Source organism: Leucoraja erinacea, chromosome 26 (assembly GCF_028641065.1).
Source record: "Leucoraja erinacea ecotype New England chromosome 26, Leri_hhj_1, whole genome shotgun sequence".
In the NCBI taxonomy this organism is placed as follows: Eukaryota; Metazoa; Chordata; class Chondrichthyes; order Rajiformes; family Rajidae; genus Leucoraja; species Leucoraja erinaceus.
The window spans coordinates 24,289,608-24,304,437 of record NC_073402.1 but is presented as its reverse complement, the minus strand read 5'-3'; the positions used below and the strand labels follow the sequence as shown (position 1 = coordinate 24,304,437).

The 14,830-nt window shown below is 42.8% G+C and overlaps 1 protein-coding gene across 2 annotated transcripts in view; it reads left to right on the top strand.

Moving 5' to 3' along the window:
• The first annotated feature begins 7,146 nt into the window (after nt 1-7,146).
• ythdf2 (YTH N6-methyladenosine RNA binding protein F2) overlaps nt 7,147-14,830 on the top strand; it is a 29,545-nt gene continuing 21,861 nt past the window's right edge. Inside the window, exons 1-3 of one of the 2 annotated variants that reach the window (XM_055656444.1) lie at nt 7,147-7,576; nt 7,832-7,856; nt 11,306-11,385. In XM_055656444.1, the coding sequence (XP_055512419.1) occupies nt 7,550-7,576; nt 7,832-7,856; nt 11,306-11,385 (132 nt within the window). In that variant the 5' untranslated portion in view covers nt 7,147-7,549. The remainder of the gene's footprint in view (nt 7,577-7,831; nt 7,857-11,305; nt 11,386-14,830) is intronic. The other variant, XM_055656445.1, reaches the window with a different exon arrangement.

Genomic DNA, 14,830 nt, shown 5'->3' with positions numbered 1-14,830 from the left:
CTACCTCCTCTGGCAGCTCTATTCATAGACCCACCTCCCTTTGTGTAAAAAAAACCCGTTGTCCCTCGGGCTTCCATTAAATCTTTCTCCATCACCATAAATCTATGTCCTCTGGTTCTTGATTCCCCTATCCTTGGGAAAAAACTGCATTTATCCTATCTATTCTTCTCATGGTTTTATATACCTCCATAAAATCACCCCTCATCCACTTGCACTCCGAGGAATAAAGTCCTAGCCCGCTCAACCTTCCCCCTATAGCTCAGGCCACGAGTCCTGACAAGGCCCTCGTAAATGTTCTCTACACTCTTTCTAGTTTGATCTTGGGAATATACTTGTTAAATCTTATTTTCCCCCTTAAATCTGCTATTAGCTGTTGTAATTAATAATCAGAGGTTCATATTACTGATCTATAATTTTGAAAATAATAAAGTACTAATCTAGTGATTCAGAAAATTTGAAAGTGTCTTCTCAGTCAAGGATGTCTTCCAGGGAGAGGGAAATGACAACCTTAATAATTATAACAAATAGTAAATTATTAATCTAGATTTTATTTGGATTCTTCATGGAATATTTATTTTCCATTCCTACCTGATTGAGAACAAGTCATATTTTCCTTGAATGGCATATAAAAAATAAGTTTACCTCCTTGTGGATCATTTCTGTTTCACAACTGGCCTTCATAATGATTGCTCGCCTGAGCTCCTTTTGAATTGCATGTCATTTGCAGAGAAGGAATATATTTATGTAAAAGGTGACACAAAGTGCTGGAGCAACTCGGCGGGTCAGCCGGCATTTATGGAGAACTTGGATAGGTGACTTTTCTGGTCACCACCCACTTATATACATATGTAACACCTTTTAGAATATGCCAAGCCTTCAATGCTAATTAATTATTTTCTGAAATAAAGGCATTGCAGTTGTGAAACCATATGTGGTAGTCAATCAGCACGCAGCAAGATTTAAAAATAACTTTGGTATTGCACACAACCTACAACACAAAAGGGGCCATGAGCCCATTGATTCTGTGTTGGTTCTGTATAAAGTGATCAAGGCAGTCTAATTTCCCTATTCTTTACATAGCTTTGCATTTTTTACCATTATAAACCACAATTTAATTTGCAGCCATTACAGTTTAACATAGTTCCTTACAATATCAACTGTTCAGAGTATAATTAATAGTTCATTTCCTCTTGGTAGGCATGGATGTTTTACCAACCACATTAAATCAAGAGCCCTGGTCAGCCATTAATTGTTCTCTTAAACTCATGATTTTGTAAGTCTCTATCAAACAGAAATCTTAAAGAAATAAAACAAAATAAGAAATATTCAGCCACTGCACACAGGCCAGTAATTGAAATTACTTGCTTTTTGATAAATGACACTTAATTTTGAGAATGAAGGACGTAACTTTGCAGATATGAAACTTGGAAATATAGTAAACAGTGGGAGCAGAGAGGGATTCAGGAGAGTATAGAGAAACCTAATTACCAGATCTTTCCAGACCCAGATTGCTGCCTGGAATAATTGCCTACACTTTAACCACACCCTTGCTAATTGGTACAGATGCATTTGTAGAATCTTGCGAGGCTCCTGCATCTGGGAGACATCCATTAAACCAAAGTAAACACAGTGGTGACTAGACATCGGATGGTGTAGTGCTGAGGTCCCACCCAATTGCATCTCAAATCTACTTCCTCCCAACTCCCCACAGCCCGTCCATGTTCAAAGACGCATGATCTCAGCTCAGAGACTTACAATAGCTTTGCAATTTTTTGTTGTCATAAAACGCAATTCAATTTGCGACTATCATAATGTAACATTGTACCTTCCATCTTCTTCTTGCTTATGGTGTGCACAGCCTAAAGTAGTAGGACAGCTTGTTCTATTTGATCTTATTTGATTGTGCACGCCAGGTTAATTGCATTCGTCGAAACACTTGAAGGTCACAATCTCCCACCCCGTACCTTCCATATCAATGGAATGCTTGGGTAGAGCTTTGTCACCCAACAGCACAGTCAAGGAATAGACAAACTTTCAGTGTTCACTCCCCACACTGAAGGGTGAGAATTCAGATTTATATGAAGGTTACACAAAAAAGCTGGAGAAACTCAGCGGGTGCAGCAGCATCTATGGAGCGAAGGAAATAGGCAACGTTTCGGGCCGAAACCTTCGCAAAAGTCGCAACCTTTTTTGTGTAACCTTCGATTCTCCAGCATCTGCAGTTCCCTCTTAAACACAGATTTATATGAAAGTGGATTGGGGCTCTCTGCCAGATAGGTAGGTGTATGATCTGCATGGAATTTTCCCAGCTTAACATTGATGGTTTACCCCGAAGATAGACACAAACTATTGGAGTAACTCTGCAGAACAGACAGCATCTCTGGAGAAAAGCTATGGGTGACGTTTCGGACTGAAGAAGGGTCTTGACATGAAACATTACCCATTCCTTTTCTCCAGAGATGCTACCGGTTCCGTTGATTTATTCCAGCATTTTGTGTCTTTGGATTGAACCCTGGAGATTCTTTTGGAATGACTGGCCATAGCTGACATGATTCACCCCTTAGAGTATTATGTGTGAAGCTTGGAACAATAGTGGAAAGCAACAAGAATGATATGATCTTAAAGGGGCAGAGGAAAAGTGAGACCTACATGTATGCATTTTTAAAGTTGTTCTTTGATATAGACTCCATGCCATTCTCAACTTGTTCAATGGGAAAGGATTTATGTTAATCCTTTGTAAAACATTGCTTAAGTCTCAGCTGGCAGAGTGTTCAAGTTTGGGCCCGCTGTTTAGGCAAGATGTTAAATTATTAGAGAGGATACTGATGAGATTCACTAGAATGATATGAGCGATGAGGGACTTGGCAGCAGAGGCTGGGGAAAAATGGGCTTTTTTCTTACAGAAGAAGCAATTTCATCAAAGTGTTCAATATAATTAATGCTTTTAATAAAGGAGAAATAATTTCCATGGCAACAACCAGTCAATTCATGCTTGAGATGTGAACAAAGTAAGCAGAAGGGAGTTTTGCATAGCTAATTATTACAATTTGAGATCAAATGACTGAAAGAGTGGTGCAAGTATATTCAATACTAACAATCAAATGGGAATTGGAATGCACATAATGGAATTTGCAGGGCTTTGAAGAAAGTGGAACATAGATTAACTAGATAACTCTGAAGAACCCAAAATGTTAGATAACTAGAGAACCCGAAAATGTTGAGTAGCCATGTCCTCCAGGGATTCTAGCAGAGCTCTTCAAGCACTTTGTGGTTTTACTCAAGATTAGAGCATCAGTGATTCATTGTGTCTACATCTTCCTGTGACCACATCTGTTTTTCTTGGATACTCACCTTGTCTTCTACATCCTAAAGGCAATCCTGGCCTAGATCGGACCTTTCAGAGACTTGGGACTTGCAAGTTGGTGGTGGAACATAGTGACTCCCTGTGTACTATTCCAGGAGGATCTATTGTACTCATGTATTGCAAGATTTGATGGATAGCATGCAAAACAAACATTTCACTATATCTCTGTATTTGTGACAATAAAGAAACCATTCATCCATTGAAAGCTTAGTAAACTGAAACATTAACTCTCTCTGAACAGAGGCCTACGCCAAATAAACCTTAATTCTGGTGTCTGATCCGGGTTTTGACACTCCAAATTAAGATCTTCAAGAAAAAGTGCAGTAAATAATTATTAGAATTATTTCAGGCACTGAGATAATTAAAGACACAAGGAACTGCAGATGCTGGAACCTTGCATAGAACACAAAGTATTGGAGTAACTCAGCAGGTTGGGCAGCATCTCTGGAGGATATAGATAGGCTACATTTCAGAGACCCAATCCAAAATATCATCTATCCATGTCCTCCAGAAATGCTGACTGACCCACTGAGTTAGTCCAGCACTTTGGGCACACCCGGGGGCAATTTATTTTACAATTTTAAAAATATATATTCGGAATTAAGAAATACGTACAAAAAAGTGCAAAATTTCTTGATACGTTTTCAATGCCTATGCATTCAATTATGTCATACTCAGTGGTGTTCACATCAGTCTACACAAAAAAAAACCGCTGCTACACATGGATATCCCTTCCCTTGTTTGAAGAGGAAAGTGGGGGAAATTCTAGCTCTCAATATCCAGCGATGGAATGCCAGAAACAAGCTACAGCAGATGCTGTTTAATCGTAAAGGTCACAAAGTGGTAGAGTAACTCAGCGGGTCAGACAGATATGCTCTCCAGAGATACTGCCTGGCCCGCTAAGTTCAGAATAAAAAGGCGTACCTTTAGAAAGGAGATGAGGAATTTCTTTAGTCAGTGGGTGGTGAATCTGTGGAATTCATTGCAGCAGACGATTGTGGAGGCCAGGTCATTGAGTATTTTTTTTAAGGTGAAGATCGACAGATTCTTGATTAATAGGTGTGTCAAGTTTTAATGGGAGAAGGCAGGAGAATGGGGTTGAGAAGGAAAGATAGATCAGCCATACTGGAGAAAATGCGATGAACATATGAGTTATTCCAGCACTTTGTGTACAAAGCAGCATCTGCAATTTCAAGTTTCTACACAAAATACTCTTGCACCACATGGTGACATCCACACCCTTTCTTAGAAGGAGAAGGTTGGGGAAGACTTTGCCAAGAGTCACCTAAGGTACAGGCAGGAGGTAAATGGGTGACCATCAGGAAAGGGAGTAGGAGATAGACACAAAATGCCGGAGTATCTCGGTGGGACAAGCAGCATGTCTGGTGAAGGAATGGGTGATGTTTCGGGTCGAGACCCTTCTTCAGATTGAGAGTTTGAGGAGAGGGAAACATATCTGAACCATCTGAAGAAACGTTTGTCCAGTCTTCAGTGTAAACCAGCATCTGCAGTTCCTTCCTACACATTTTGTCTGCTCCCACCCCAACCACAGACTGTTTACCCTCCTACCATCCGGGAGGCGCTACAGGTATCTCCGTTGCTGGACCAGCCTGGTCCAGGAGAACAGCTTCAGCCCTATGGGGCTGTTACATTACTCAACAGTCTGTACCTGGGGTGATTGCCAACAATGATTGGCCCCCCCCCCCCCCCCGCCCCGGACACCCCTCCACCACAAAAAATAATAATAATTGCACTATGACTGTATGCACGTAAATATATTTATTTATTGCTCATATTCTATGTCGCTCTTCCAGGGAGATGCTAACTGCATTTCATTGTCTCTGTACTGTACACTGCACAATGACAAAGTTTGAATCTGAATCTGAATGCGAAATCTGCTCAAGATATGCCTACTTTGAAGTTCTCTTCCTCTCTCTGACAGGAAGAAGGGTCTCGACCCGAATCGTCCCCTAATTCTTCTCTCCAGAGATGCTGCCTGCCCTGCTGAGTTACTCCAACATTTTGTGCCTAGCTTGAGTGCAAAGTAGCATCTGCAGTTCCTTCCTCTACATCCCATCATCAGAGTGTCTGTAGGTTATGGGGAAAAGGCAGGAGAATTGGGTTCGGAGGGAGAGATAGATTAGCCATGATTGAATGGTGGAGTAGACTTGATGGGCCGAATGGCCTAATTCTACTATTCCTTATGACCATATGAGATGCTAATTTGAAGAAGGGTCTCAACCCAAAACGTCACCCATTCCTTCCATCCAGAGATGCTCCCTACTCCAGCATTGTGTGTAAGCGGGATAAGGGGGGAGTATTTTAGGACGTAGATGAGAAAAAAAAATCACACAGAGAGTGGTGAATCTGGAATTTTCTGCCACAGAAAGTAGTTGAGGACAGTTCATTGGCTATATTTAAGAGGGAGTTAAGTCAAGTCAAGTTTATTCGTCACATACACATACGAGATGTGCAGTGAAATGAAAAGTGGCAATGCTCACGAACTTTGTGCAAAAAGACAAACAAACAACCAAACAAACTATAAACAGAATGGAACAGAATCACATATTCTTTCACATATTAAATATTGTGGGCGGAAGGAAAAAGGGAAAAAGACAGCAATTTTAAAAAAAAGCAGTAGAGTGGTACTGTAAAAGTTAGTCCCTGGTGAGATAGGAGTTTACAGTCCTAATGGCCTCTGGGAAGAAACTCCTTCTCAACCTCTCTGTTCTCTCTGCAGTTCCTTCCTACACTAGGAACTGCAGATGCTGCTTCACACCCAAGATAGACACACAAAATGCTGGAGTAACTCAGCAGGACAGGCAGCATCTCTGGATGGAAGGAATGGGTGACCTTTCAGGTAGACTCTCTGCAGAGCCTACTTGTAGATGTGGCTCTTGTGGCTAAAGGGTACAGGGGGTATGGAGAGAAGGCAGGTACAGGATACTGAGTTAGATGATCAGCCATGATCATATTGAATGGCGGTGCAGGCTCGAAGGGCCGAATGGAACAGCTTATTTCCGGCGGCTGTCACTCTACTAAACAACGTACCTCGGTGACTATCAATCACCCCCCCCCCCCCCCCCCCCCCCGACACTTATTTTTTTTTATTTATTCAAATCGTTTGCTATGTCACTCTTCAAGGGAGATGCTAAATGCATTTCGTTGTCTCTGTACTGTACACTGACAATGACAATTAAAATTGAATCTGAATCTGAATCTGATCTGAATCTGATGGCCTACTCCTGCACCTATTTTCTATGTTTCTATGTTATACAAACTTTCCCCGTGTTATTCCTTCAATCCAGGCAGCGTCCCAGTGAACCTTCTCTGTCTCGTATCCAGTGGAAACACATCCTTCCTGTAGTATGGTGACCGCAACTGTACATTATACGTAAAATGAGGTCTCAGTGGTAAATTTGGTAAAGTTGTGCATTAAAGTTCATTTACTATATTTAAGAGGGAGTTAGATGTGGCTAAAGTGATCAGGGGGTATGGACTCTCTGTACTGTACACTGACAATGACAATTAAATTGAATCTGAATCTGAATCTGAATGGAGAGAAGGCAGGGATGGGATACTGTGAGTTGGATGATCAGCCATGATCGTATTGAATGGCGGTGCAGGCTCGAAGGGCCGAATGGCCTACTCCTGCACCTATTGTCTGTGTGTGTGTGTGTCCACCTTCCTACACAGTGAGGAATGGTCCGCCGGCCTGCCAGGTGGCGCTGCGGGCGGGGTTGGAGTGGGAAGGGAAGGAGAGGGAGCGGTTCTCCTGCGGCCCAAGCGAGCGGCGCTGCCATTGTGTGTGTGTGTGTGGGAGTGAGGGAGTGAAGCACAGCAATAGCAGAGCAAGCCCAGCCCGTTGGTCCCGAGGGGAGGGGGAAAGTGAGCGGCATTAGCCGTCGATAGCAGGAGCGCACCGCGTTCGATCGCACCGGGACCGAGACCGACGCCGGGACTCGCTCGAAGCGGGTGGGATATTAAACAAAATAATACCACCTCCACAAAAATCAACAACAACCCTCCCCCATCCAGCGCAGAGATTAGAAAATACCCGGTCCCGCCTGTGCCAGGCCGCTCGGAGCCCAACCCACAGCCTCGGGAGCCGCGTAACGACTCTCTCCCACCCCCCTCCCCTTCACCCTCCCCTCCCCACACCCCCTGCTCTCGGTTCATGAAGAAATGTCGGCCACCAGCGTCCTGGATCAGGTACGGAGCATCGGCGTTTACCCTCCTCCTTCCCTCCATTCCTCCCTCTCCGGGAGCGAGTCTCCCTGTGCACGGGGTGTGCGGGTGGTGGTGGGAGGGGGGAGGATGTACGGGAGGGCGCGGGGGTGGGAGGATGATGGTGACTCGCTAGGCCGCGGCCTTGGCCCTGGCCTCTCTCTCTCTCCCTCGCCATTAATGATTTCTTCCCTTCTTTCTTTTTTTCCCTCCCCACTATCTGGAAACCCGCCGACGCAGAGACCGAAAGGCCAAGGAAACAAAGGTAAGGCGGACTAGGCTCGACTCGACTGAAAGCCCCGCAGTCTCGGGCTGTCCTGGGCTTTGGTTCTAAAATGGTGGCCGGGCCCGCGTGTGAAAGGCGGGAGCGGCTCCCCCTTCCTTCCCCCACCACCAAAACAAAACGAAACCGTCTCCCCCTCCACATCCACGCCAGGGGTGAAGAAAACTCGTGTTAGTAAGGAACTGCAGATGCTGGTTTTACACCGAAGATGGACGGACACAAACATACACACAATTGCTGGAGTAACTCAGCGGGACAGGGACAGGCAACATCAACATCTCCGGAGAGAAGGGACGGCTGAGGTTTCGGGTCAGACTTGTCTGAAGACGTCTTTACGGAGGCTCCCCGCCTGAAATGTCGCCCCTTCCCTCTCGCCAGAGATGCTGCCTGACCCGCGGAGTTACTCCCAACATTTTGTATCTGAGGAAATCTCGTGCGTTTAGCGGGGTGGGGTAAGAAGGAAACGGCAGTGGACAGGCCTGAAAGCCTGGGGCTCGAGTTGAGTCAATCCCCCGATAAATTTCCCCCTTTCCAGTCCCAACCGTCCCTTCCGTTCCGTCCCTTCACTGCCCTTTTAACCTTATCCCCCCGCCCGCCTTGGGGTATAAACCTGTCACGGGAGATTTATTTTAAAAGATCCGTTAAGATACACATCGCACCCTGAACAGGAAGCATGACTAATGTGTTTCTGTAGCATCATCATTTTGGGTTTTCTCGAGATTTCGATTGATCGTATATCTTCCTGGGGTTTAGATTTTTCTTTCAAAAAATGGCGCACTTCTACGATTTGAAGGTTTAAATCAGTGTTTTTAGAAATAAGGGAGGGCAATGTCACCACTTTTGAGTCCTTGCACAGGGTTCTCGACCCGAAACACAGATGTTGCACGATCTGCTGAATCCCTCCAGTTTTTTTTTGCTCAAGATTCCAGCATCTGCAGTCTGTTGTGTGACAAATTTTCGTTGAATGACGATTTTCATTTTATGGTGTTTAACAATCTTACAATGAACTGGCCATTGAGAAAAAAAAGCCTCGATTACAAAAAAAAGTCGTCTGCTTGAAAAACTTGGATCCATTTGATACCATTAGCACTCGGCCATGCCCATATTTTTAGTCGAAGTCCTTGTGTTCATTTGTAAAATTTTGTTAATTTTGATATTTATCAATGAGGTCAACAAAGTATATGTGTTATTTTGCTCTGTGCCCACACCCTGGGGCTGGCTACATTTGTGTTACCACTCTTAAACCATCCCATTATTTTCTGTCATTATGATGTGGTCTTTTTGAGGCAAGATATTACTCATTTCTTTCCAAAGTTTATTCACCTGGAGTAAACTTGTTTGTGTTGGTTTAAATAACCTGTATTTCTGGAAAAATAAGCACACATTCAAATATAAATATTTACAGTTACACCAGCACCCTATTTATCATCAGTGTACAAGAAGTTCAAGTTTAAGTTTATTGGTCACATACTCAATTATACAGGTATAACCAGTAGTGAAAAGCTTAAGTCCAGTTGTGCATGGTTCCCCACTTACACATAACCCACATAAAACAATACCCACATATAACACATAATAAATATGTACCCCATAGATACCACATAACCCACATAAAACAATACCCACTACCTACATATAACACATACCCCATAAATATACCACATAACAAGTAGTGCTGTTACAAGCAAAGTGACAAGTGCTGTGGAACACCTGTGATGACAGCATGTTCCATCCAGTTCAGTCCCAGTGTGTGTTTGATCGGGGGGGCGGGGGGTTTTGGGCGGGGGTGCAGGTGCTGGTGTGGAGGGTTTGGATGTTGGGGGGCTGGGGGAGGGGGGGGGGGGGGGGGGGGGGGGCGGCGACACTCGGTCCTCGTTCTCTCCGTGTTGGCCCTGAGCAGCCGGTACCGTTTCCCTGAGGGCAGCAGGGAAAACAGTCTGTTGTTGGGGTGAGTGTGGTCTTGGATAATCATGGTGTAAGGTATGTGCTAGAGTATGGGGTACATAAGCATCGGTGAGGTTCAATATTGCTGTGGGTACTGTTTGGGGGTGTTAAATTGGTGGATGTCCAAAGATGTTGGACTTTTCTACAGAAGACATTTTATCTTGATTAGGTGTGGAACTTTGGTTGATTTGCATCTTCTTAGATTGGTATTGCTCTGACATTGTAGAACTTAATTTGTGCTCTGGCACAAATTATCTACAATTAGGATTAAATGCGACTTTCTAAATGCATACTAGGCAGAATTTGATCATTTCATTTTTTTGCTTTGGAACCTGCAATTCACATTGTCGACACGTTCATGTAAAAGTACAATTTTTTTCTGATAACTCCTAAGATATATATTCAAAGTGCTGGACAAGGGATGTATTCCTGGTTGCCTGGTGTTTATATGCCCTGTTAACGCACCAATGTACCAGGAAAGGCATTTAGCATTTTAGCTTGGCAGGAATGCCATATCTTTGAATGGTTACACCACGTGCTTGACTTGCCTACTAAGTAAATAAGACTATGGTGAGCTTGTGAGTCATGCCAGTTTAAAAGTGCAGGAGTGTCTAGTAAGGATGCTAATGTTTTGTTCCTCTTTCTGCAAGTTATCTGGGACAAAGCGCTATTGGAATGGGGCTAAACAAGACGTTTTTGTGTTCCATCTAATTTTTTTTCAGTTCTCTATTTCATACGTAACCAGATCCAGCTTTCATTTAGTCCTGGTGGCTAATGACTCCCCAGTTGGCTATTGGAGGTTTGCTGCTATTGTTTTTTTTTGTGTAGGAAGGAACTGCAGATGCTGGTTATACACCGAAGATAGACACAAAATGCTGGAGTAACTCAGCGGCACAGGCAGTATCTCTGGAAAGAGGGATTGGGTACCGTTCGGTTCAAAACCCTTCTTCCTTCTGCAGTCAGACCGGAAGCGTCTCCCATTCCTTCTTTCCAGAGATGCTGCCCGTCCCACTGGGTTACTCCAGCATTTTGTGTCTATCTTCGATTGATCAGGCACTATTGAATTTCTGCATCCCCCTTCCATTTTCCCACTCTTCCTCCTCCATTTTCACACTCTTCCAATCGTAGCAAAAACAATTAGAGCAGCTGCCTTCCAGTGACTTGGTTTTGATCCTGACCCATAGTGCTGTCTGTAGAGAGCTTGTACATTCTCCTAGATAGCTACATGGGTTTCCTCTGGGTGCTGTGATGACCTCCTTCATCGCAAAAGATTGACCGCTATAAATTTCCTCTAGTGTATAGATGATTGGTAGACTCTACGGGTGGGGAGGACTGATGGGAATCATGGATTAATGGTAATGTGGGGAGAATAAAATGGATTAGTGTAGAATTGGTGTGAAAATAGATGCTTGATGTTTGGCGTAGTCTCATTGGGCTGATTCTGTGCCATAACTTTCTCAATGATTCTGTGACCATTTCTTTTATAGTGCAAAATGGAGCAGTTCACCAAAAGGATGCACTCAATGATGATGATTTTGAGCCTTATCTGAACACTCAGACCAGGCAGGTGAGTGTGTGTGTATTTTACTAATAAGTGTGCTTTTAATGGGAGAGGAAAAAATAATGTTAATTTAGAGAATGTTGAAAACTTTGTCAAGAATAAAGTTGCCATTGCCCCGGTATTAATGTTGAATTTGGTGTTTGTTGTTTTTTTTCTCGGTTACATAGAAAAGTTTAAAGTTGTAGAGGGAGGTTAAGGGAAGGGGGGGGGGGGGGGGGGGGGGGGGGGGGGGGGGGGGGGGGGGGGGGGGGGGTTAACCTTTGATTACTCTTTGCAACTATCACATGGCTTTGATTGTTGTGATGAACAACTGCCCAGGTTGTCTAAGAATATTTTAAATAATCTTGGGTAATGTGAGCATATTATTAACATGTGTATATCATCTGTTTTTGCCTTCCTTCTTTCCATCCAACTAAAGCCTAACCATGGTTTACAAGTTTCAGTTGTATGTTAGGATATTTTGGTGCTATTTACCTTCGGAATGCAAACATTCCTGCAAGATCTATCATAAGGTCAACCCCTTATTTTATGACCCTGACCCCCCCCCCAGTTCTAAATTCTACCATCTTTCGTTATTAGTACTCTGAAGAATAATAGTTTGCCAGGGGTTAAATGTGTTTACAAGCAAATAACTTTTGTGATTAATTTACTTGTGCATGTGTAGAGAACATTATGTGCACAATTCCACAAAAGAACACTAAGATCGGAAAATGGAAAAATTGTTGGCTGTGGAAATCGGTCATAGAGTAGGGGAGCAGGCCCTTCAGCCTGACTCGTCCATGTGCCCAAGATGCCCATATCCCTCTAAACTTTTTGTATCCACGTATCTGTCCAATTATATTATTGTACCTGCATGGACCAATTGCTCTGGCATCTTGTTCCATATACGTACAACCCACTATGTGGAAAATGTTGCCTCTTTGTATTCAATGCCCTGACTGATGAAGACCAGTAAGCCCCTGACTACCTGACTCCCGGATACAAAGCCAACGTGGCTATTGTTAATCAAACCACATCTTTCCAAATGCATGTATCACTTTGAATCTGCTCTGCTCCAGTAACTTGTCTACCACAGATGTTAGGCTTACTGGTCTATTGTCGCCATTTTTTTTGCAACCCTTAAATAAAGGCACAATGTTTAGAAACATAGAAATTAGGTGCAGGAGTAGGCCATTCGGCCCTTCGAGCCTGCACCGCCATTCAATATGATCATGGCTCATCATCCAACTCAGTATCCCGTACCTGCCTTCTCTCCATACCCCCTGATCCCCTTAGCCACGAGGGCCACATCTAACTCCCTCTAAAATTTAGCCAATGAACTGGCCTCAACTACCCTCTGTGGCAGAGAGTTCCAGAGATTCACCACTCTCTGTGTTTGCCACCCTCCAATCCCCTAGCATCTTGTAAACTTTTATTTCCTTTTAATTTTAACTACTTAGGAACTGTAAGATTCTAAACCTAATATTGGTTTGTTCTTCGGTGTGTTTTGAATCCCCACCCAGGTATTTGAAATGTCTCCCAAAACATCTTGGGGAATTACAGTTGCACTAATCCGAATGAGAGGAATTAAAAGGCAATAAAAAGGACGAGAATGCTGGGAGATATGATTAATATTTCAAAACTTCATTGATGGAGGCTGAGATAAATAAGCTGGGCACTCCCATTTGAAAATATTTTCTAAAAGGTTCTCTCCCCGATAGCTCAGACAATACTTAGTCATCATGATTGAATGGCCTTGGTAAGTTTACCGGTTTCAGCCAGAATGACACAAAAGGGGATACAATGGCCTAAAACGAAAACCTTCTGGAGATGCTGCTTACAGCAGCCAACATTTATGGAGAGAGTTAATGTCACTGACCTTTCATTATCAATATTTCAATTGTGTTTTTATTTTTCATTTTCAGCATCTGCAATATTTTAATGTAAAAATTATCTTCTCCCCAGCATAGGGAGCAAGAAAGTGCAGACACTGGAAATTTAAAATGAAATGCTATAAATACAAGTGACTAATTAATGCCTCAGTATCCTGCGTAACCTCATACATATATCCTTTATGTTGCAAGATCATTGAATTTCTTTACTTGTCCTTAACCACAGCCTCTTATTACCATAAACTTAGTCATATCTGGTGCCAGGTCTCCCTTTTTCTCCACCTCTAATTCACATGATATCCAAGACTATGTTCTTAACTTGTCAATTGTTATGATTGACGGGAAAAGAGCTGCCTCGCTAACTAATTAACTTGTCCCAAGTGCCATTCATTTAATCAACCTTGTGTTGAGTTCCATCATATTCTCATGCCAATATTTAATCCTAATGTCTGCTGACCCACACCCACAGTTATCTTTTCATGCTTCACCTGAACTTCAGGCTCTGGGTTTTTGCACTCTGATTGAATAGCTTTTCGCTATGACTTTTCAGATTTTCTGTTCGAAGCTTTTCCTATTTTTCCAATTTTTTTTCCCCTTCAATTTTCCATTCCAATTGTTCCATTTCAGATTTGCAAGGGATTCCTTCTTGGATTGTTACTTTTTGACTAGATAGCGTTTTCCCGCCTCCAGTAGATTTATGCAGTCCAATATGTGTCCAGATAGTGGCAAAACGGTGATATTCCTTTACCATAGTTGTCCGTTTTATATTTTTGCCAATCTTTTCATAGGTGGCCTGAAAAACATCAGAAGTGTGAATCAAGGTGTGAATTGTTCATTTAGAGCAACTGTTCACTAAACTAAATTACAACTTAATGCATATTGCTCCTCAATGGTGAAATATTTATGTTTAGAATCACTTAGATCCCTGAATTTCCTCCTTGGTCTCAAGCCAAATCTTTAAATGTTCTCCTGGCCATAAATCCTGTTCTCCAACTTCCTCTTGCCCCGCCTTGCTCTTATTGAATTCTTCATTTCACTAAGTTGCATTTTAAAACCTGACTGACTGCCAATCTTGCTGCAGCTAAGTGAGATCTGCTGGGTCCCTTTTTTCCTGTCCCATAACAAGTGTTTGGTCCTGATTAATCATTTGCTGAAGTATTCCTTACTAGTCCTTCTGCAATCTTCTTCTCCCAAACACCCCTTTCCTCTCCTGCTCCCAAAACTACTTTTTTTGCTATCTTGCTCACAACTGTCAGGTAGAAGCTGCATACCCAAATCTCGTTGCACTTATGTGCAATGACAATAAAATATATTATTATTATTATTATTATACCTTATGAAGTTCAAATAAAGAGACAGTTTGTTTCCTATGGAGTCGTGACTCACAGAGACCCAAGGTGAGATTCAGGTAGCAGTTTGCACACTTGGCATCTTCTGTAAATGCAAGCAGTTGTAACATTTTCTTCTGAGACTATATATTTAGTTTGTTTTATATGGAGTTTCAGGCACATCTTTAGTTAAAGCAGCTGCAATAATGGGACAAGAATCTACTGTGTAAGATCACTGATTTTTGGTGCCCA